Source organism: Mya arenaria, chromosome 11, assembly GCF_026914265.1.
Source record: "Mya arenaria isolate MELC-2E11 chromosome 11, ASM2691426v1".
In the NCBI taxonomy this organism is placed as follows: domain Eukaryota; kingdom Metazoa; phylum Mollusca; class Bivalvia; order Myida; family Myidae; genus Mya; species Mya arenaria.
The window spans coordinates 29,565,251-29,581,014 of record NC_069132.1 but is presented as its reverse complement, the minus strand read 5'-3'; the positions used below and the strand labels follow the sequence as shown (position 1 = coordinate 29,581,014).

General features: G+C 34.4%; 1 protein-coding gene across 1 annotated transcript in view; it reads left to right on the top strand.

Moving 5' to 3' along the window:
- The window catches only part of LOC128208461 (uncharacterized), a 37,536-nt gene extending 22,237 nt beyond the window's left edge, over positions 1-15,299 (top strand). Inside the window, exons 6-8 of the mRNA XM_052912024.1 lie at positions 5,744-5,959; positions 14,448-14,687; positions 15,060-15,299. Of these exons, the coding sequence (XP_052767984.1) occupies positions 5,744-5,959; positions 14,448-14,687; positions 15,060-15,299 (696 nt within the window). The remainder of the gene's footprint in view (positions 1-5,743; positions 5,960-14,447; positions 14,688-15,059) is intronic.
- The last annotated feature ends 465 nt before the right edge of the window (positions 15,300-15,764 follow it).

Sequence of the window (15,764 nt, the reverse complement as noted above, 5' to 3'; positions counted from 1 at the left end):
CCCTTTTATCATTATTTTTGGGTTTGTTTTTGTTTTACAATATATAAACATGATGAACAAGTTTTCTGACAAGGTATATTAATCCAACTTAGAAGGAGCAGGGGTCGACACTAACCATTTTTCCAAGGGATCCCGAAGGGACACCCAACATTTGAAATCAGGTGTCCCTTCCTGAAATTAGGAGTCCCTTCCACTTTTTACATTTTTTTTCATTGTTGAGCCTGTTTTAATATCAAATTCAACATCCTTTTACTTTTCAATTTGTAATGCAAGTATACACCACCATATTATACATGTTTTCAGCAGCATGTAATGACAGGTATATAGTAGTTCTGGCTTCCATAACTTTAAAAGTCCCTTTTTTAATTTTTTGACATTTACGCGAACAGGTCTATCAGCACTATAAAAACTGTTCGATGAAGTTCTTTAGCTAGGTTTATAGTAGCACTGAATGGCAGTGAGGTATATTTTGGTCTCTAAGTTGGTAGATTGGGTTCAAAAGCGGGAGAATGTCTAAGTCACTTTTGTTTTCAGTCAAAAACAGAGATGGATACAATGTAAACAAAAACTTGATGTTGTTACTATTTTTAGATTTTTAGAACATACGCATAAAATACATCATGGTTCAGGGTCTTGTCAAATGTCGGTGCTTTTCATTAAGAAACTGTAGGAATATAACCTCTGGCTTGTGAAAACTCCAATCAATATTTAGTAGAGCTGTTGATAGATCAATCAGACTGCCCAACAGTGGTAGTGCATACTGGAAGAGCAGACGACCAAAAATTGTGTATACATGTTAATTTTTGCGCCAAAAAGTCATAAAATTTTATAACTTGATTGAATTAATGAATAAAATCCTGCAAACTTTATTTCTATTATTTTTTTATCAAAGCATAAAATATATGTCTTTAAAATTAACAAAGAATATTGATAAGTTGAATGCCAATTAACAAAGAATGCTGAATGTAGGATGCTGTTCTTTTGTGTCGTAAATGTTACTGTAAATACTCAAAGGTCGTATCATATTATATAAAAGGTATCACCAGAGTTGGCATCTTTTTGGGCGGTTCTGACACATAAGCAAAACAATTCCACGTAAGTATTTTACCGATAATAAATCTCTGTCAGCTCTGACCTTGTTCAAAATGTAAACAACAAAACAGAAGCGTTAACCTGCATGCGCCTTGTGAAATGACCTGTTTATTTATAGATTCATGACGTAACTATAGTCAAATAGTCAGCTATACTTTCGCTTTGATAAGTCCGATAATGATAATTAATAATGTCGTTTTGACATGTGCTGTCAAGAAATTTAGGGGAGCCCGAATTTAGGTAATAAATTAATTAAATGCTACTTATTCATTGATATTTAGCGTTTATCAGTCAAAAATTTAAGTGTCCCGACGGAATACCGGACTTCGGAGGAGTTATGGCATATGAGCCGTTTCAGTGGGGGGCGTCCAGTATGTTGTCCGATTAATAACTTAAGAGCCTTTTGTCCGATCAGGTGAGCGATATAGGGCCATCTTGGCCCTCTTGTATATATGATTGCGCTAACTAATCCTATAAAAGCTTTAAATTTTCCAGTTTTATTTACAACTAGAACATGTAATGAACGAATAAAAAAACACTTATGATATCGCTATCACTAACAAGTTAAAATACTACACATGACACATGGAATTTCATGAAGCACAATGAGAATATCGTCGCTATTCAATCATGATACCATTAGGGTTAAAAGGGCTGCAAATTTGTTGATTTTTTAATTTTTTTTAAACCGACGCAATGCCATTACACATTTAAATGGCGGGAATACTGAATTACTAGTTTTCAGAGAACAAGCAAATAGAAATATTTGGTTGAAGGTCAAAAAATCTAGAAAGTGAAAGTGTTTTAATCAAATTATCACTAGCATATAATTTCGGAATTTAAAAGCCTAATCCAGTTTTGCCTAATCAGAATAGTGCCAATTTTGACCACTCGAAGTCAGCAAACAAATACCTTTCAAATTTTGCCAAAATTGTACGGGGTCGCAAACTGAAAACTAGCTTTTTTGTTGGACAGTGGAATCTTACATACAACTTCAATAATCTTAAACCTTTTTATCATTTTAATACTGGCATTTAGTTAATTCACACAAATATGTAGTAAATTAAGTAAAATATGACACTGATTTATTTCAATTTAAATCGACTAAGATCTTGAATGAGCAGTCACTGAATTCTTTAAAATGATTTCCATTTTAAAAATTTAGACATTTTCAATAAGATGCTCTATTCTTGCATACCGGACGTGTGTTTTCGGTCATGTGGCCTCACTTCTTATTTCATTTATTGTATGGTTTATGAAAAATATATAATGCCATTTCAATAAATAATATGTTTGCAAGACTTTTAATTAAAATTGAAAATAATTAATCATAAAAAACTAGTTATTTAAAAATACTGCGCTCTATGACATCAGAAAACAACGTCGCACACGCTTTTTGGTGTCATTGTACAAAAGTTCCGTTTCTATGTCAGTTTTTCAACAGATTGATAAATTTAGATATACAAGAAAAAATATCAATCTCGCACACGCTTTTTGGTGTCATTGTACAAAAGTTTGGTTTCTATGTCATTTTTTCAACAGATTGATAAATTTAGATATACTGTGAAATCATTAATGTTCGTGGGGCATTAATGTTCGTGGTTTTCGTGGGTTAGGTGATCCACGAATTCAAGATCCCACGAAATAAAGACCCTTTATTCACGTTTTCACTTGCCATGTTATGTACATACTCTAGTTTATTCGTTACCAAAGTCGCAGTATACAGCGTCAGTACCCGTCTCACTGTATATCTTACTATAATTGTTTTGTTAGTATATTATATCTGCCTTTAACAAATTATAAACCAGATCATTTATATGTGTTTTATGAACCAAATGACAGAAGTATATGCCTAAAGTGTGTTGTTCATAAAAATCTCCAGGTTTACAAGATGTGAGTGCTGAGTGTCGGTTTTCGATTTTTTTCTTTAATGAAATGATTAATCAATTACATTGGAGGCTGCTGAGCACCCAACGTGACAATGTACAAAACAACCTGTTCATAATACTTATTAAACAAAAACGTGTGAATAAATATTGAAATGATTTGTCAATGATATGAAATAAGATGATATTCAAAAGTAATTGAATTTGTAAACATCAGCTTACTTTTGGGATTGCTTACTCAAATATACGGACCTTCTCTGTGTTTTCACAGTTTGCAAAATTCTTAATTGGCATTCAATGGCTTCGCCTATACGTATTTATGGTCAGGGTACATCTTCTTTTATGACCTTAATTTCCAATTCAATCGATAATTGACATGGGTATATGCACTAATTGGCATGTCGTACCACTTAAGCGAGTGTCATAAACCGAGTGATGTAGAGAACGGAAATCACGGGCCAGCGCATGGAGATAATGCAGACGATCTTGGACGATCGCAGTTTCGATTTTTTTTTCAAAAATGAAAAACCACGAATTCAAGTACCCACGAAATTGTTTATTTTCGGCAAACCACGAAATTTCATGCCAACGAATATAATGATTTCACAGTATACAAGAAAAAATATCAATCATGTTTTTCTGGTCTGAATCGAAAAATCCGACACTCGGGCACGCTGCATGACCGGTAACTTGGCAAGCCTCATGACCGGCTTACGCACGTGCCCTCAGGTCAGATTTTTCTATCCGTACAGGAAACACATGAAAGATACTTATATACTTGCATACCAGATGCAGGGATAATTCTATGTCAGACTTGCAATAAGAGAATTGCTCCCATTTGTCCAAAATTGGTGAGAGAATATTAATTTCTGTGAGATTTTTATAATACATGGATAACGCAGTGATAAAACAATGCATAACAGTGACTTTATTCATGAATATCAATATATTTACAAATTTACAATATATAGATCTGATATAGTATATACACTTGTTTGCCTATAAGGAAACACTTGTCAACAGTTCAGACATCATGAACATTCATACTCATCATACTTGAGCAAAAAAGGATTTAGCTGAAAATTGTATTGTTTTGGGAGATGAAGGATTTCCTTTGTTGTTTTCAAATGAAGCTGGTATTTTATTTTGGTCTAACAATGTTTTCTGATTTGACATTTTGACGCTTCCAATATTGTAGACGCCTTTAAAATGCAGTAGTAACCCGCATAAACAAAATTATTCCAGGTCGCTAAAACGCTTGAAAACAAGTGCATGGGTGATATCGATCAAAACATTCGATAAGACAAATTTATGCATAGGGGAGGCAATTTGTCAGTAATTCAATTAATTTAAACAAGAAGCCATCGGAGACTGTACATGTACAAATGCTTTATTTTGTAAAAACCACAAAAGGGAAATGCACAAAATAAACAAACTGTGGTTAAGCATGAGAATATCTCGCATTTATGGGATTTGGATGCGATTTGAGCAATTTTAGTGCAAGAAATCGCAAAAAGCGCTTACTAGAACTATTCCCTGCGGATGTGTGTGTCTGGTCATGTGAACAGTGCTGGAAAACCCTGTCTCAATACACCATGTGCAACAACTTGCCACATCTTATTTCCTTTATTGTATCATCATGTTTATGAAAAGTACACGGAAATGCCATTTAAATAAAGCGCAGTCAAATATAAGTAAGCAAGTCCAATAACTTAAATTGAAACTAAATAATCATCAAAAATGTGATAGTTAGAGGAACTTTTTGACCTCAATAGTGATCTAAATTACAAGGCTTCATGAAGTTAGTAAACCATGTCATACTTGCTTCTTGCAGAAATGTACAAAAATGCATCTTCTACATCAATTTTTCCACAAGAAAAAAAAACAATTATATTTTTCTGATCAAATTCAAAATGTTTGACCCTCGGGCATGCTTTGCAGCCTGTAACTTGGCAAACCTTGTAATTTGCTAGTTTAACTTTAAACACCCATGCCCTCAGGTCATATTTCTGTATCTGGACTGGAAACACATGACAGATACTTAAATTATATGGCCTAATAATTTGTCATATCCTTGGTTTTCAAGAGTTCAATTTAGGCCATAAATCTGAAACTGATAAAGAATTTTATTCAATTTTTGTATGGTTTCTGGTGGTTAATACAGGTTTATCAGTGAAATAAAGTGATATTTCACTGTTTCAAACAGCAAGCTCTCAATTCTAAATCGAACATCAGAGTAAACTGAGCAGGGAAACAATTTCAATGGCTTCATTTCTGAAATGACATTTATAGCGTTCCCAAACAATTTGAACCGCTTTTCTTTAAAAATACAATTGAATGTAATTTTATATCCTTTATTGGCTTTTAAGGTATATAATAAAAGAAAAACTGTTGGTTCCAGTGTTAGATCTCAATAAATTTCACCCTGTGAACACCAAAAGTTTTTTACTTGTACCAATATAGCCAGTCATAGATTGGTGGATTAAGTCTGATAGATTTTCTTGCTTGCTTTAATTTCAATTTACATGTCTTTTAATTACAGCAATAATTAAAAAAATAAAGTTCTTTTTATTGATATAAAAAGACTTGCAGGTTTGATGTTGTACTAAAAGATTTTAATTAAAAAGTGAAAGAATGGCATTGATTTTTTCTTGCATTCTTGCGTACTATTCATTATCATCAGAATATATATTTATGTATTTGTCGTCTAGAATAATATCATTACAAATGTTAAGGTGTGTTTTTTTCTTTCTGTATTCTTTCAGGGAGTTACAGCTCTTAGGCTGATGAAGAAACTCACTCGAGGCATCGTCAAGTTGGCTCAAAAGGGGCACAATGTGAATGTTCGTTTAAACAACGCGTGGAAACTCCTCTATCAAGTGAGGAATCAAGGTGGCGTTAGTCACAGACAGATCAACATGTTGAGAAAGTTCCTGCAAGCTTTGCACCTGAAAGTGAATCAGCTGGCTGCACTTCCAGCAGTAAGTAAGAGTTTTTATACCCCCGACAAACAAAGTTTGAAGGGGGTATATTGGAGTCACCCTGTGGTCGGTTTGTTGGTCGGTCCGTTGCAATTTACCTTGTCCGGAGCATAAGTTAAAAACTACTGGATAGAATTGGATTAAACTTCATACAATGGTAGAACATTTTATAAATGAGAGGAAGTGCAGTGTACAATAACCGTAATTCTATTCTTGCTTATTACTGAGTTATTGCCCTTTGTTACCTTTTTTTGTCCGGAGTATAACTTGAACTTGTACTGGATGGAATTCATTGGAACTTCATACAATGGTAGAGCACAATGAGAGGAAGTGCAGTGTTCAAGAACCATAACTATACTTTAGCTAATTACTGAGTTGTTGCCCTTTTTGTTTTTTTTTGCTGTCCTTTTTTTTTCCAGATATTAACTTGCAAACTACTAGATGGAATTTATTGAAACTTCATACAATGGTAAAGCACAATAAGAGGAAGTGCAGTGCACAAGAACCATAACTCTATTTTAGCTGATTACAGAGTTATGGCCTTTAATACTGTTTTCTTGTCCTGAGCTTAACTTAAAAACTATTGGTGGATAGATCATAATGAGAGGAAGTGCAGTGTACAGGAACAGCAATTCTATTTCAGCCAATTTCAGAGTTATTGCCCTTTGTTACTTTTTTCTTGTCTGGAGCATAACTTGAAAACTATTGGATGGAATTTAATAAAGCTTCATACAGTGAAATATCATAATGAGAGAAAGTGCAGTGTACAGGGACCGCAATTATATTTCAGCTAATTACATAGTTACTGCCCTTTGTTGCTTTTTCTTGTCCGGAGCATAGCTTGAAAACTATTTGATGGAATTTAATCAAACTTTATACACTGATAGATCATAATGAAAGGAAGTGCAGTGTACATCAACCGCAATTCTATTTCAGCCAATTACAGAGTTATTGCCCTTTGTTACTTTTTTCTTGTTCAGAGCATAACTTGAAAAAAAGTAACTTAACTCATTTATAGATGGTTATAGGCAATCGTATATTCTGTGCTTTAGAACATCAAATATATCAGTATTAACATCCAAGTATTAGCATCACTGATATTGTTTAAAGCCTTTTTTCTAACTTTTAAAAACATAATTTAATAAAAATAAAACGCCGGGATACATTATTACAGCGCGGAAATAGCCAAACAAGCAAAAACTCATACTCGGACTGAGACACGACCAATCCATTTGTATGGTTTTGACATCATTCTGCTAAACATAGAGCGCATTGAGACAAAAAAATGGTTTAAAACGACATGAATAGAAGTAGTTCTTTGGAGTTTGTGGTCTTAAGACTACCTGCGCGCAGATAGTCTAAAAATGAATAACTGACGATAGTCCATAAAATAAAGTTGTCATTTATAGGTTGGCTTTCCAAATAGTTGACTGCAATTTCATATCAGGGCGGCGTTCGGGGGTATTAATCACCTTCAGTGATAGCTCTAGTTTTAGAATAATCTTAATTGTATGTTGGCATGTATAATCTTGGAATCCAATTCTTAGCAACTTCATAATGCATTTATAAAAGACTTATAATTATGAGTCCCCTATCGTTTTCACCAGGAAAAACTATAGGTTGACTGTATGGCTGTCTATTTGTTTGCAAATTATCTCAAGAAGTACACAAGCTAAGCTTATGAAACTTGGTATTTGGTTAAAGGACAATAAGGAGACTATGCATGCCATTTTTATAAACCATAAGTTAAGATAAGATAAGGTATTTTCATAGTTGCATCGGGTCATTGTCGTTGGCAGCGTTGTTGTGCAAACACTTTAACCTTGGCAATAACTTTTTCAGTTTGGTACTTGGTAGACATGTTGCCAAAGACAATAATATGTACATGTATAGCAAGGCTTATACCTCTGACTTATATAAGTGTCAAAATATCTCCTTTTTTCAACAAAAAACACATGGAAAGTGTAAATGTCTTTCCATCCGTTTGGAAAAAGTTGAGCCTATGATATCTTTTACAAAAAGTATGAAAGCTTAGTTTATGAGATTGGGTATGCGGTTAGAGGCAAAATGGAGATTATGCATCCTATTTTATCATTTTAACCTAAGGAAGAGTTTCCTATTTTTCTGTTTGACCAAACGTTCCAACATTTTCTCTTTATATGATGTCATCCGTATATGAGGTTATAGGTATTTCCCTTCGTTTGTTTTTTGAGCTGTTCATATAGAAAACTGTATATACCCATAAATCCTATATGTTTATGCGTCTGTCCTTCCGCCCTCTCATACACTTGTCCGGAGAAGAACATAAAATTATAATGGATAAATTCCATTATTGATTTCATTATCGGGGTATAAACGCAGTTAAGCTGGTTAAAGAGGGAGAAATCCAATCCCCACAATGACAACAATCACGCAATTCTTAACTTATATTTACACCAAAAGTTCATTATTTCTTTCCAGATTTGTTAAAAATTGACCTCATTTCATTTAAGAAAACCATACAGTAATACTTTCTCACCCATGCTGTAAAAAGAACAACCCGACCATAAACAGTTTATCATATATAACAATTACTCTAATGGAAAAATGTTATCACTTTTAAAAGTAATATTGAACTAAAATGACGATAAATTTAATTTATCATAAATTAACACTTTCCAACATGTTGATTTAAATTTTTGTGGCCTGCTGACACAAAAGCAATAAAAAAAACAATAAGATCAACAATTTTCCATTTACATGTATATTACTATTTGATGAATTGCATAATCATATATCTGAAGATGTTGCATTTATCGGAAAATATTAGCAATTGCCGAAAGGCAAGTGCAGTGCGCATGAACAACAATCTACCTTTCATTCATTGCTGAATTATTATCCCCTTTTCACTTTTACATACTTATACATTTATAAGGATGCTGCTTGTTTAGACCATAACTAAATCAAAGGGCTGATAGCGCTGCATGAACAGGGTTTTATACGGGTTTTCACCATTATGATTCACGATCATGTGTGTATAAATAAGGTGCTGATATGTAGCACAGTGAATCTACAGGGGCCTCCCCAGGTTTATTGAAGCATGATGGTAAATGACAAATTGATATTTTATTGACAATAAAGTTAACGTCGCTGTGTAACCAGGCAAACCAGGATGGAGAATGTAACCAATCCCAGCAAAAGACTCCATCCTATGGTGTTACAATATGAGTAAGGCTTGCCAAGGATTTATTTACCAGAGAAATAAAATAGAAATTGGTTGATCATCCAGGGTGAATTGAAAAAAACATTTCCGGTTGGTAATTAGACAGAGTTCGACACTAACGGTAGTCCGAGACTACCAGTTTTGTGCTCGGACTACAAGAAATTTTAAGTCAATAGTCCGTCGGACTACTAGAAAAAGTAAATATGACATCAGGTAATTGAGCATAAAATATTTATTACGTTTAAACTTGCGTAAAACGTGTTGTTAAAATTTTAAAAAAGCCGAGTATCACCTGTAAATACTCATTCTAAAGTTTGCCGAAGATGGCCGAACAGTTCCGGACAACCTAGACTGTTAAGCGAGTTTCGCCTGTATAGCCTTTCGATCAATATTTAAACCAGTCTGTAGAATGTCTTTATTTAGAAAGGGAAAAACCATTTTGCACTGTATGGTGTGTTTTAATCGTCAGACACGTGAAAGTCTGCCAGTGTCAGCGAGGTAGATTTGGGTTTAAAATGAGGTAGAATTTCTAGATCCCTTGCATTTTCAGTCAGAAACAATGATAGATACGATGTTAGCAAAAACTTGATGGTTGTTATTATTTTTAGATTTTCTGAAAATATGTTATGGTTATTTATTTATCGTTTAGAGTATTGTCAAATGTCGGTGTTTTGATAAAGCAGACAGAAGGAACATAATGTATGGCTTGTGAAATATTTTAACTGGCTTTTAGAAGAGCAGCTTAAAAAATAATCATACTGCTCAAAAATGTCTAATTCAGTGTAAGTGCAGACGACGGCAGAAATTGTGTGCGTTAATTTTCGCGCCAAAATGTCTTAACATTTTATACATTGAAGTTAGGGCCAATAACAATTCTTATCTAACTCCCAATTAATTAATAACATTTTGAGAATTAATTTCATTATATTTTTAAAGCATTATTGTATGTCCTTTTAATAGATTAACAAAGACTACTGAATAGTAGGATGCCAATATAAATTATCAAATAGTGCTGACCAGTAGGATGTCTGTCATTTGTGCCGTAAGTAACGATCTCGGTCGAGGTGTCAATTGATTAATTGCACTATTTTCCTGAAAGTGACAGATTATGGGGTATTTTAGCATGGTTTTTAGATTTTTATTCTGGGGTAATTATGTCTCCCCCTCTCTGGGGGAGACATATTGTTTTTGCCCTGTCCGTCAGTCCGGTAGTCCGTCAGTCCGTCTGTACGTCACACTTCGTTTCCGATCGATAACTGGAAAACCGCATGACCTAGGATCACCAAACTTGGTAGGGAGGTTGGTCGTGAGGTGTAGAGGATCCCTATTGTTTTTGGGGTCACTAGGTCAAAGGTCAAGGTCGCGGCGACCCCCAATATAAAAAACATTTCTGCTCAAAATCTTGAGAACGGTTTGACCTAGGTTCACCAAACTTGGTAGGGAGGTTGGTCATGAGGTGTAGAAGATCCCTATTGTTTTTGGGGTCACTAGGTCAAAGGTCAAGGTAGCGGCGACCCCCAATGTAAAAAACATTTCCGCTCAATATCTTGAGAATGGTTTGACCTAGGTTCACCAAACTTGGTAGGGAGGTTGATCATGAGGTTTAGAAAACTCTTATATTTTGGGGGGTCACAAGGTCAAAGGTCAACGTCGCTGTGACCTCTAATGTAAAAAAATATTTCCGTGCAATATCAGGAGAATGCTTTGATCTAGGTTCACCAAACTTTGAAGTGAGGTTGGTCATGATGTCTAGATGATCCCAATTGTTTTGGGGGTAACAAGGTCAATAGTCAAGGTCGTGGTGACCTTCCATGTAAAAATCATTTGCGTGTAATATCTTTATGTCTCCCCCATTCATGGGGAGACATATTGTTTTTGCCCTGTCCGTCAGTCAGTCCATCAGTCTGTCAGTCAGTCAGTCAGTACGTCACACTTCGTTTCCGCCCAATAACTATAGAACTCTTAGACCCAGGAAATTCATACTTGGTATGCTAGTTGGTCATGACTAGTAGATGACCCCTATTGAATTTGGGGTCACTAGGTCAAAGATCAGGGTCAACATGACCTTGAGGTGAAAAAACGGTTTCCACTCAATAACTAAAGATCCTTTGGGTCCAGGAAATTCATACTTGGTATGCTAGTTGTTCATGACTATTAGATGACTCCTATTGATTTTGAGATCAAAAGGTCAAAGGTCAAGGTTACCTTCAGGTAAAAAATGTTATGTTGGCAGTGACCTTAAGCTTAAAAATGGTTTCTGCTCAATAACTAAAGAAAGCTTGTACCCAGGAACTTCATAGTTGTTCATGACTAGTAGATGACTCCTATTGATTTTGAGATCAGTAGGTCAATGGTCAAGGTCACCGTGACCTTGAGGTGAAGAAACTGTTTCCGCTCAATAACTAAAGAACGCTTGCAACCAGGAATTTCATACTTGGTATGCTAGTTGGTCATGACTAGAAGATGACCCATATTGATTTTGAGATCACTAGGTCAAAGGTCAAGGTTGCCATGACCTTGAAGTGAAGAAAAAGTTTCCGCTCAATAACTAAAAATCCTTTGGTTTCAGGAACTTCATACTTGGTAAGCTAGTTGTTCATGACTAGAAGATGACCCCTATTGATTTTCAGATCAAAAGGTCAAAGGTCAAGGTTACCTTTAGGTAAAAAATGATACGTTGGCGGTGACCTTAAGCTTAAAAATGGTTTCTGCTCAATAACTTAAGAACGCTTGTACCCAGGAACTTCATTCTTGGTACGCTAGTCGGTCATGACTAGTAGATGACCCCTATTGATTTTGAGATCAGTAGGTCAAAGGTCAAGGTTGCCATGACCTTGAGTTGAAGAAATGGTTACCGCTCAGTAACTAAAGAACACTTGCACCCAAGAACTTAATACTTGGTATGCAAGTTGGTTATGTAGATGATCCCTATTGATGTTGTGATCAGTAGGTAAAAGGTCATGGTCACGATGACTGTGAGCTGAAAAATGGTTTCCGATCAATAATTGAATAACGCTTGCGCCCAGGAACTTCATACAATGCAAACTTCGTTTACATTTTCCATGATTAATCAACAACACTTTCTTCTCTTCACTATTTAATATAATCGAATAAACCAAACTTCACTGTTGGTTTGTCTCCAGTCCAAAGTTACAAATTTCATGTCCATCATTTATTTTTTCTCAGCTACGACCACACAATAGGGGAGACAAGCGCTTTTTCAAAAAAGCAATCTCTAGTTTAGCATGGTTTTTAGACTTTTTATGTTTTTTAAAATTGAAGGCCAAACATTGTTTTGAAGAATGTGGAAATTTTAAGATTGAGACAGATAAGAAACATGATCAATCAAACGGTTATTCTGACAATGTTTTTTAAGGAAAAGTCTAACAAAACACTGAAGGAATCCGTTGCAGGCTTGCATTTTTTTGGACTATCAGAATTTTTGCTGGACTACCTGGATTTTAGATCCAGTAGTCCGAGGGACTACCTTGTGAAAAATGTTAGTGTCTAACCCTGTTAGAAGTTGGCATAAACAAAGACTGTACTAATTATTATTTGAATATGATTCTTTTCAGGGCCACTGTTAAAATTTTAAATAGTATTTTAAAATAATACATACATTATTTATATAAAAAATGGATTCTCACCCCGGAGGAACGATAAATAGATAATATGCAAGGGCTGGTGAATTATTGAAACAGCATAGAAACAAACTCCACGAAGCCTTCCTCCCCATAAATGTGTGGGGTTTAATAAAAGAAAATGAAAATATAAAAAAGGGTGAATGCTTGTGCTATTCCCAACCAAGAAAATGAAATACAATATTATACTAATCAAACTTTACTCATTAGCAAGAGTTTGCCTATGTTTGCATTGTTATTCACAAAACAACTTTGAAAATACAACAGATTAAAGAGAAATAGTTTCTTAATTAAAATGATCAAAATTAAAATAATTGATTTTAAACAATTGTAAATGAAACACCTAAAAAAGTTATTAAATCCGTGATATTTTCTTATACATGTATATTTACACCAAACCAGCAAAAAAATATAACTCAATTCATTTCAATGAAATGCCATTTTCAAAAAAAAATACACAAACATCCGTCTATAGATACGTACACTATAAAAAATATATAAAATAAATTAAACAAAATAAGTCTTGAAAAATCTTTAATTTCAAAACTTTTTTTTTCCTTCTTTGTCTATATGGTCAGCAACTCTCTTTTATTTCTATATCGTCAGCTAACTCACCAGCACTTTAGTACATGCCTGAGATCATTGTGTCACGTGATGGAATGATGCGCTTTGAGTGGATAGTAATTCTTTGTTTATGTTTTGATGTTCATTCATTTTGAGGCGCAGGGATACTACTTTAATATTATCTTTATCTAAGTTCAACAAATTAAATGATTATAATAGATATTGCGTTATAATTGCTTCTTGCTTTGTCAAATCAAGCTCGATTATTGGAAACATAGCTTGCAATTTATATAGTCCGCATTTTCTCAAACTTTATTTTTGGTGGTATAGAGGCAGACGACACATGTAACTGTTAATAGGCATTTTATGTTGTGAGTGTCGAGTTTGTGGCTATACTGAACACGTTGAAACCAACCCTGTTAAAAAAATCAGGGATTTCAATAATAGGATATGGATTATAAGATAGCAATGAGAGCAATTGCATTGCACCAAGCTTTAATTCTACCTGCCATATGTACTTAATAATCTCACCATATATATTTCATTATAGGTGCTTGTTCAGGCCATATCTCACTGAAGGGATTCCATCATGCTCTTGTCTGGAGAATAAATTAAAAACTACTGCTTGGCTTTCAATGAAACTTGGGCTATACCCACAGATGCAGAGCACAAGAACCAGAGTGTTGTATTCCCATATTTATCCATATATTTGCATGTTTTAAAAAAAATCAACTTGTCCATAATGGTACAACCATTCACCTTTTACCGATATTTGTATTACTGGTACATTTGTTGCCTTTTTATGGATAATGGGCATTCAGGGAGTGTCCATCGCTGACAGCAATATTGTACACTTGTTTTTTGGGGGGCAAACAACATGGTTGCAATGGCTCAGACTGGACCTGGAACTTGGCCGAAGGCCTAAAATAAAAAAAATATTGTTTCTTAACCCATGTATTTGTTTTATTTCTTTCATATTAAAAATAATACTAGCAAAAAAGTTTAATGCTAAAAATCCTTAAAGAGGATATGGGAAAGCTACAATGACTTAAGTTTTTCATCATTCATTTATGATTTTCAGGCCCTTAAAGGAGCAGCCCTTAAAGACCTGACGGCAATATTGATGCATCTTGCCAGAATCGATGGTTTTAACAAGCAAATTGGCAGCAAGATGTCATCAACCCAGAACCAACTGGCAGGAATGATGGGGGGACTGACTAGTGTGCTGTCTTTCATGCATACCCTGCAGAATCAACTGACTAATGAAAAGTTGAGGACTGACTCTATAATGAAAGATATGACCAATCTGAGGCAATCTAGGGTATAAACATTTTAAAATTTTATACAATGATTTTTAATAAAACCATGATATACCTCGGATAGTTTATACAGAAATTAACTCGAAAAATCCTGAAAAATAAAAACATCTTTATTTCAGGGCTTTTCCTTGCTGAAATTTCTTTCTAGGAAACCTCATTTCCAACTCACTATTCTGGAAGATTGGAATCCTATAAAATAACTGCCCAAATCCATAGCGGAAGACCCTGAAATGATTTCCTCAAGTATCAGTTATGATTGTGCACTGTAAAGATTTAATTATTTTACTGTTGATTCTCCTACTTCTATTAACCAATATCTGTATTATGAGAATTGAGAACCAATATGATATAAAGTTATTTTATTTTTTCTTCAGGGTAAGGGTCTACCTAATATTGCAGCCCTAAATTCAATGTCCATGCAAGAATTGTTCATTATCTTCAAAGTGCACAAAATACTTGCAAGCAAACTACAACAGACTCAAGGCAGCCTCCAAAATCTGTCAAGACAGCTCGCTAGGCAACATAAAATCACACGGAAAGTTAATGTTGTGCTTGTGGCGTTTCAACGGTTTTTTGAAAGGAAAATACAGAGGACAATCACATGTTATGAATAGTCTGTAAATCTGTATAATGGTCGTAAGGGTTTATTTAAAAATAAGTGCATGAGATATTTTTTTCTTCCATTGTAAAGGCTTATTGTTTAGTTAAAAATATTTCTTTGAACACACAAAAGGTATCGGTGTACAATATTGTGAATTTTGGATACCTGGTGACCAAATATCATAAGCCCGCCTTCAAAGAAATCAGTTTTTTTTGCTTTGCACACCTATTACTGTTCTCCAACTTGGTGGAGAGGTTTGTCGTGACCTTAAATAACCCCAAAGATGCAAAAATACTAATATGCTGCCAGTATGGTGGCATACATGTAGATGTTTTACAAACATTTCTTGTTCTTTAATTATTGTTTTCAATTTGACAATGCTCAAAAAGGGACATTTGTCTCCTACTTGTGACAGCTCTTGCTAAATGGTATCATTTGAAAGGTTATGATGTGTAGGGAAAAATATTTTACTCATAGA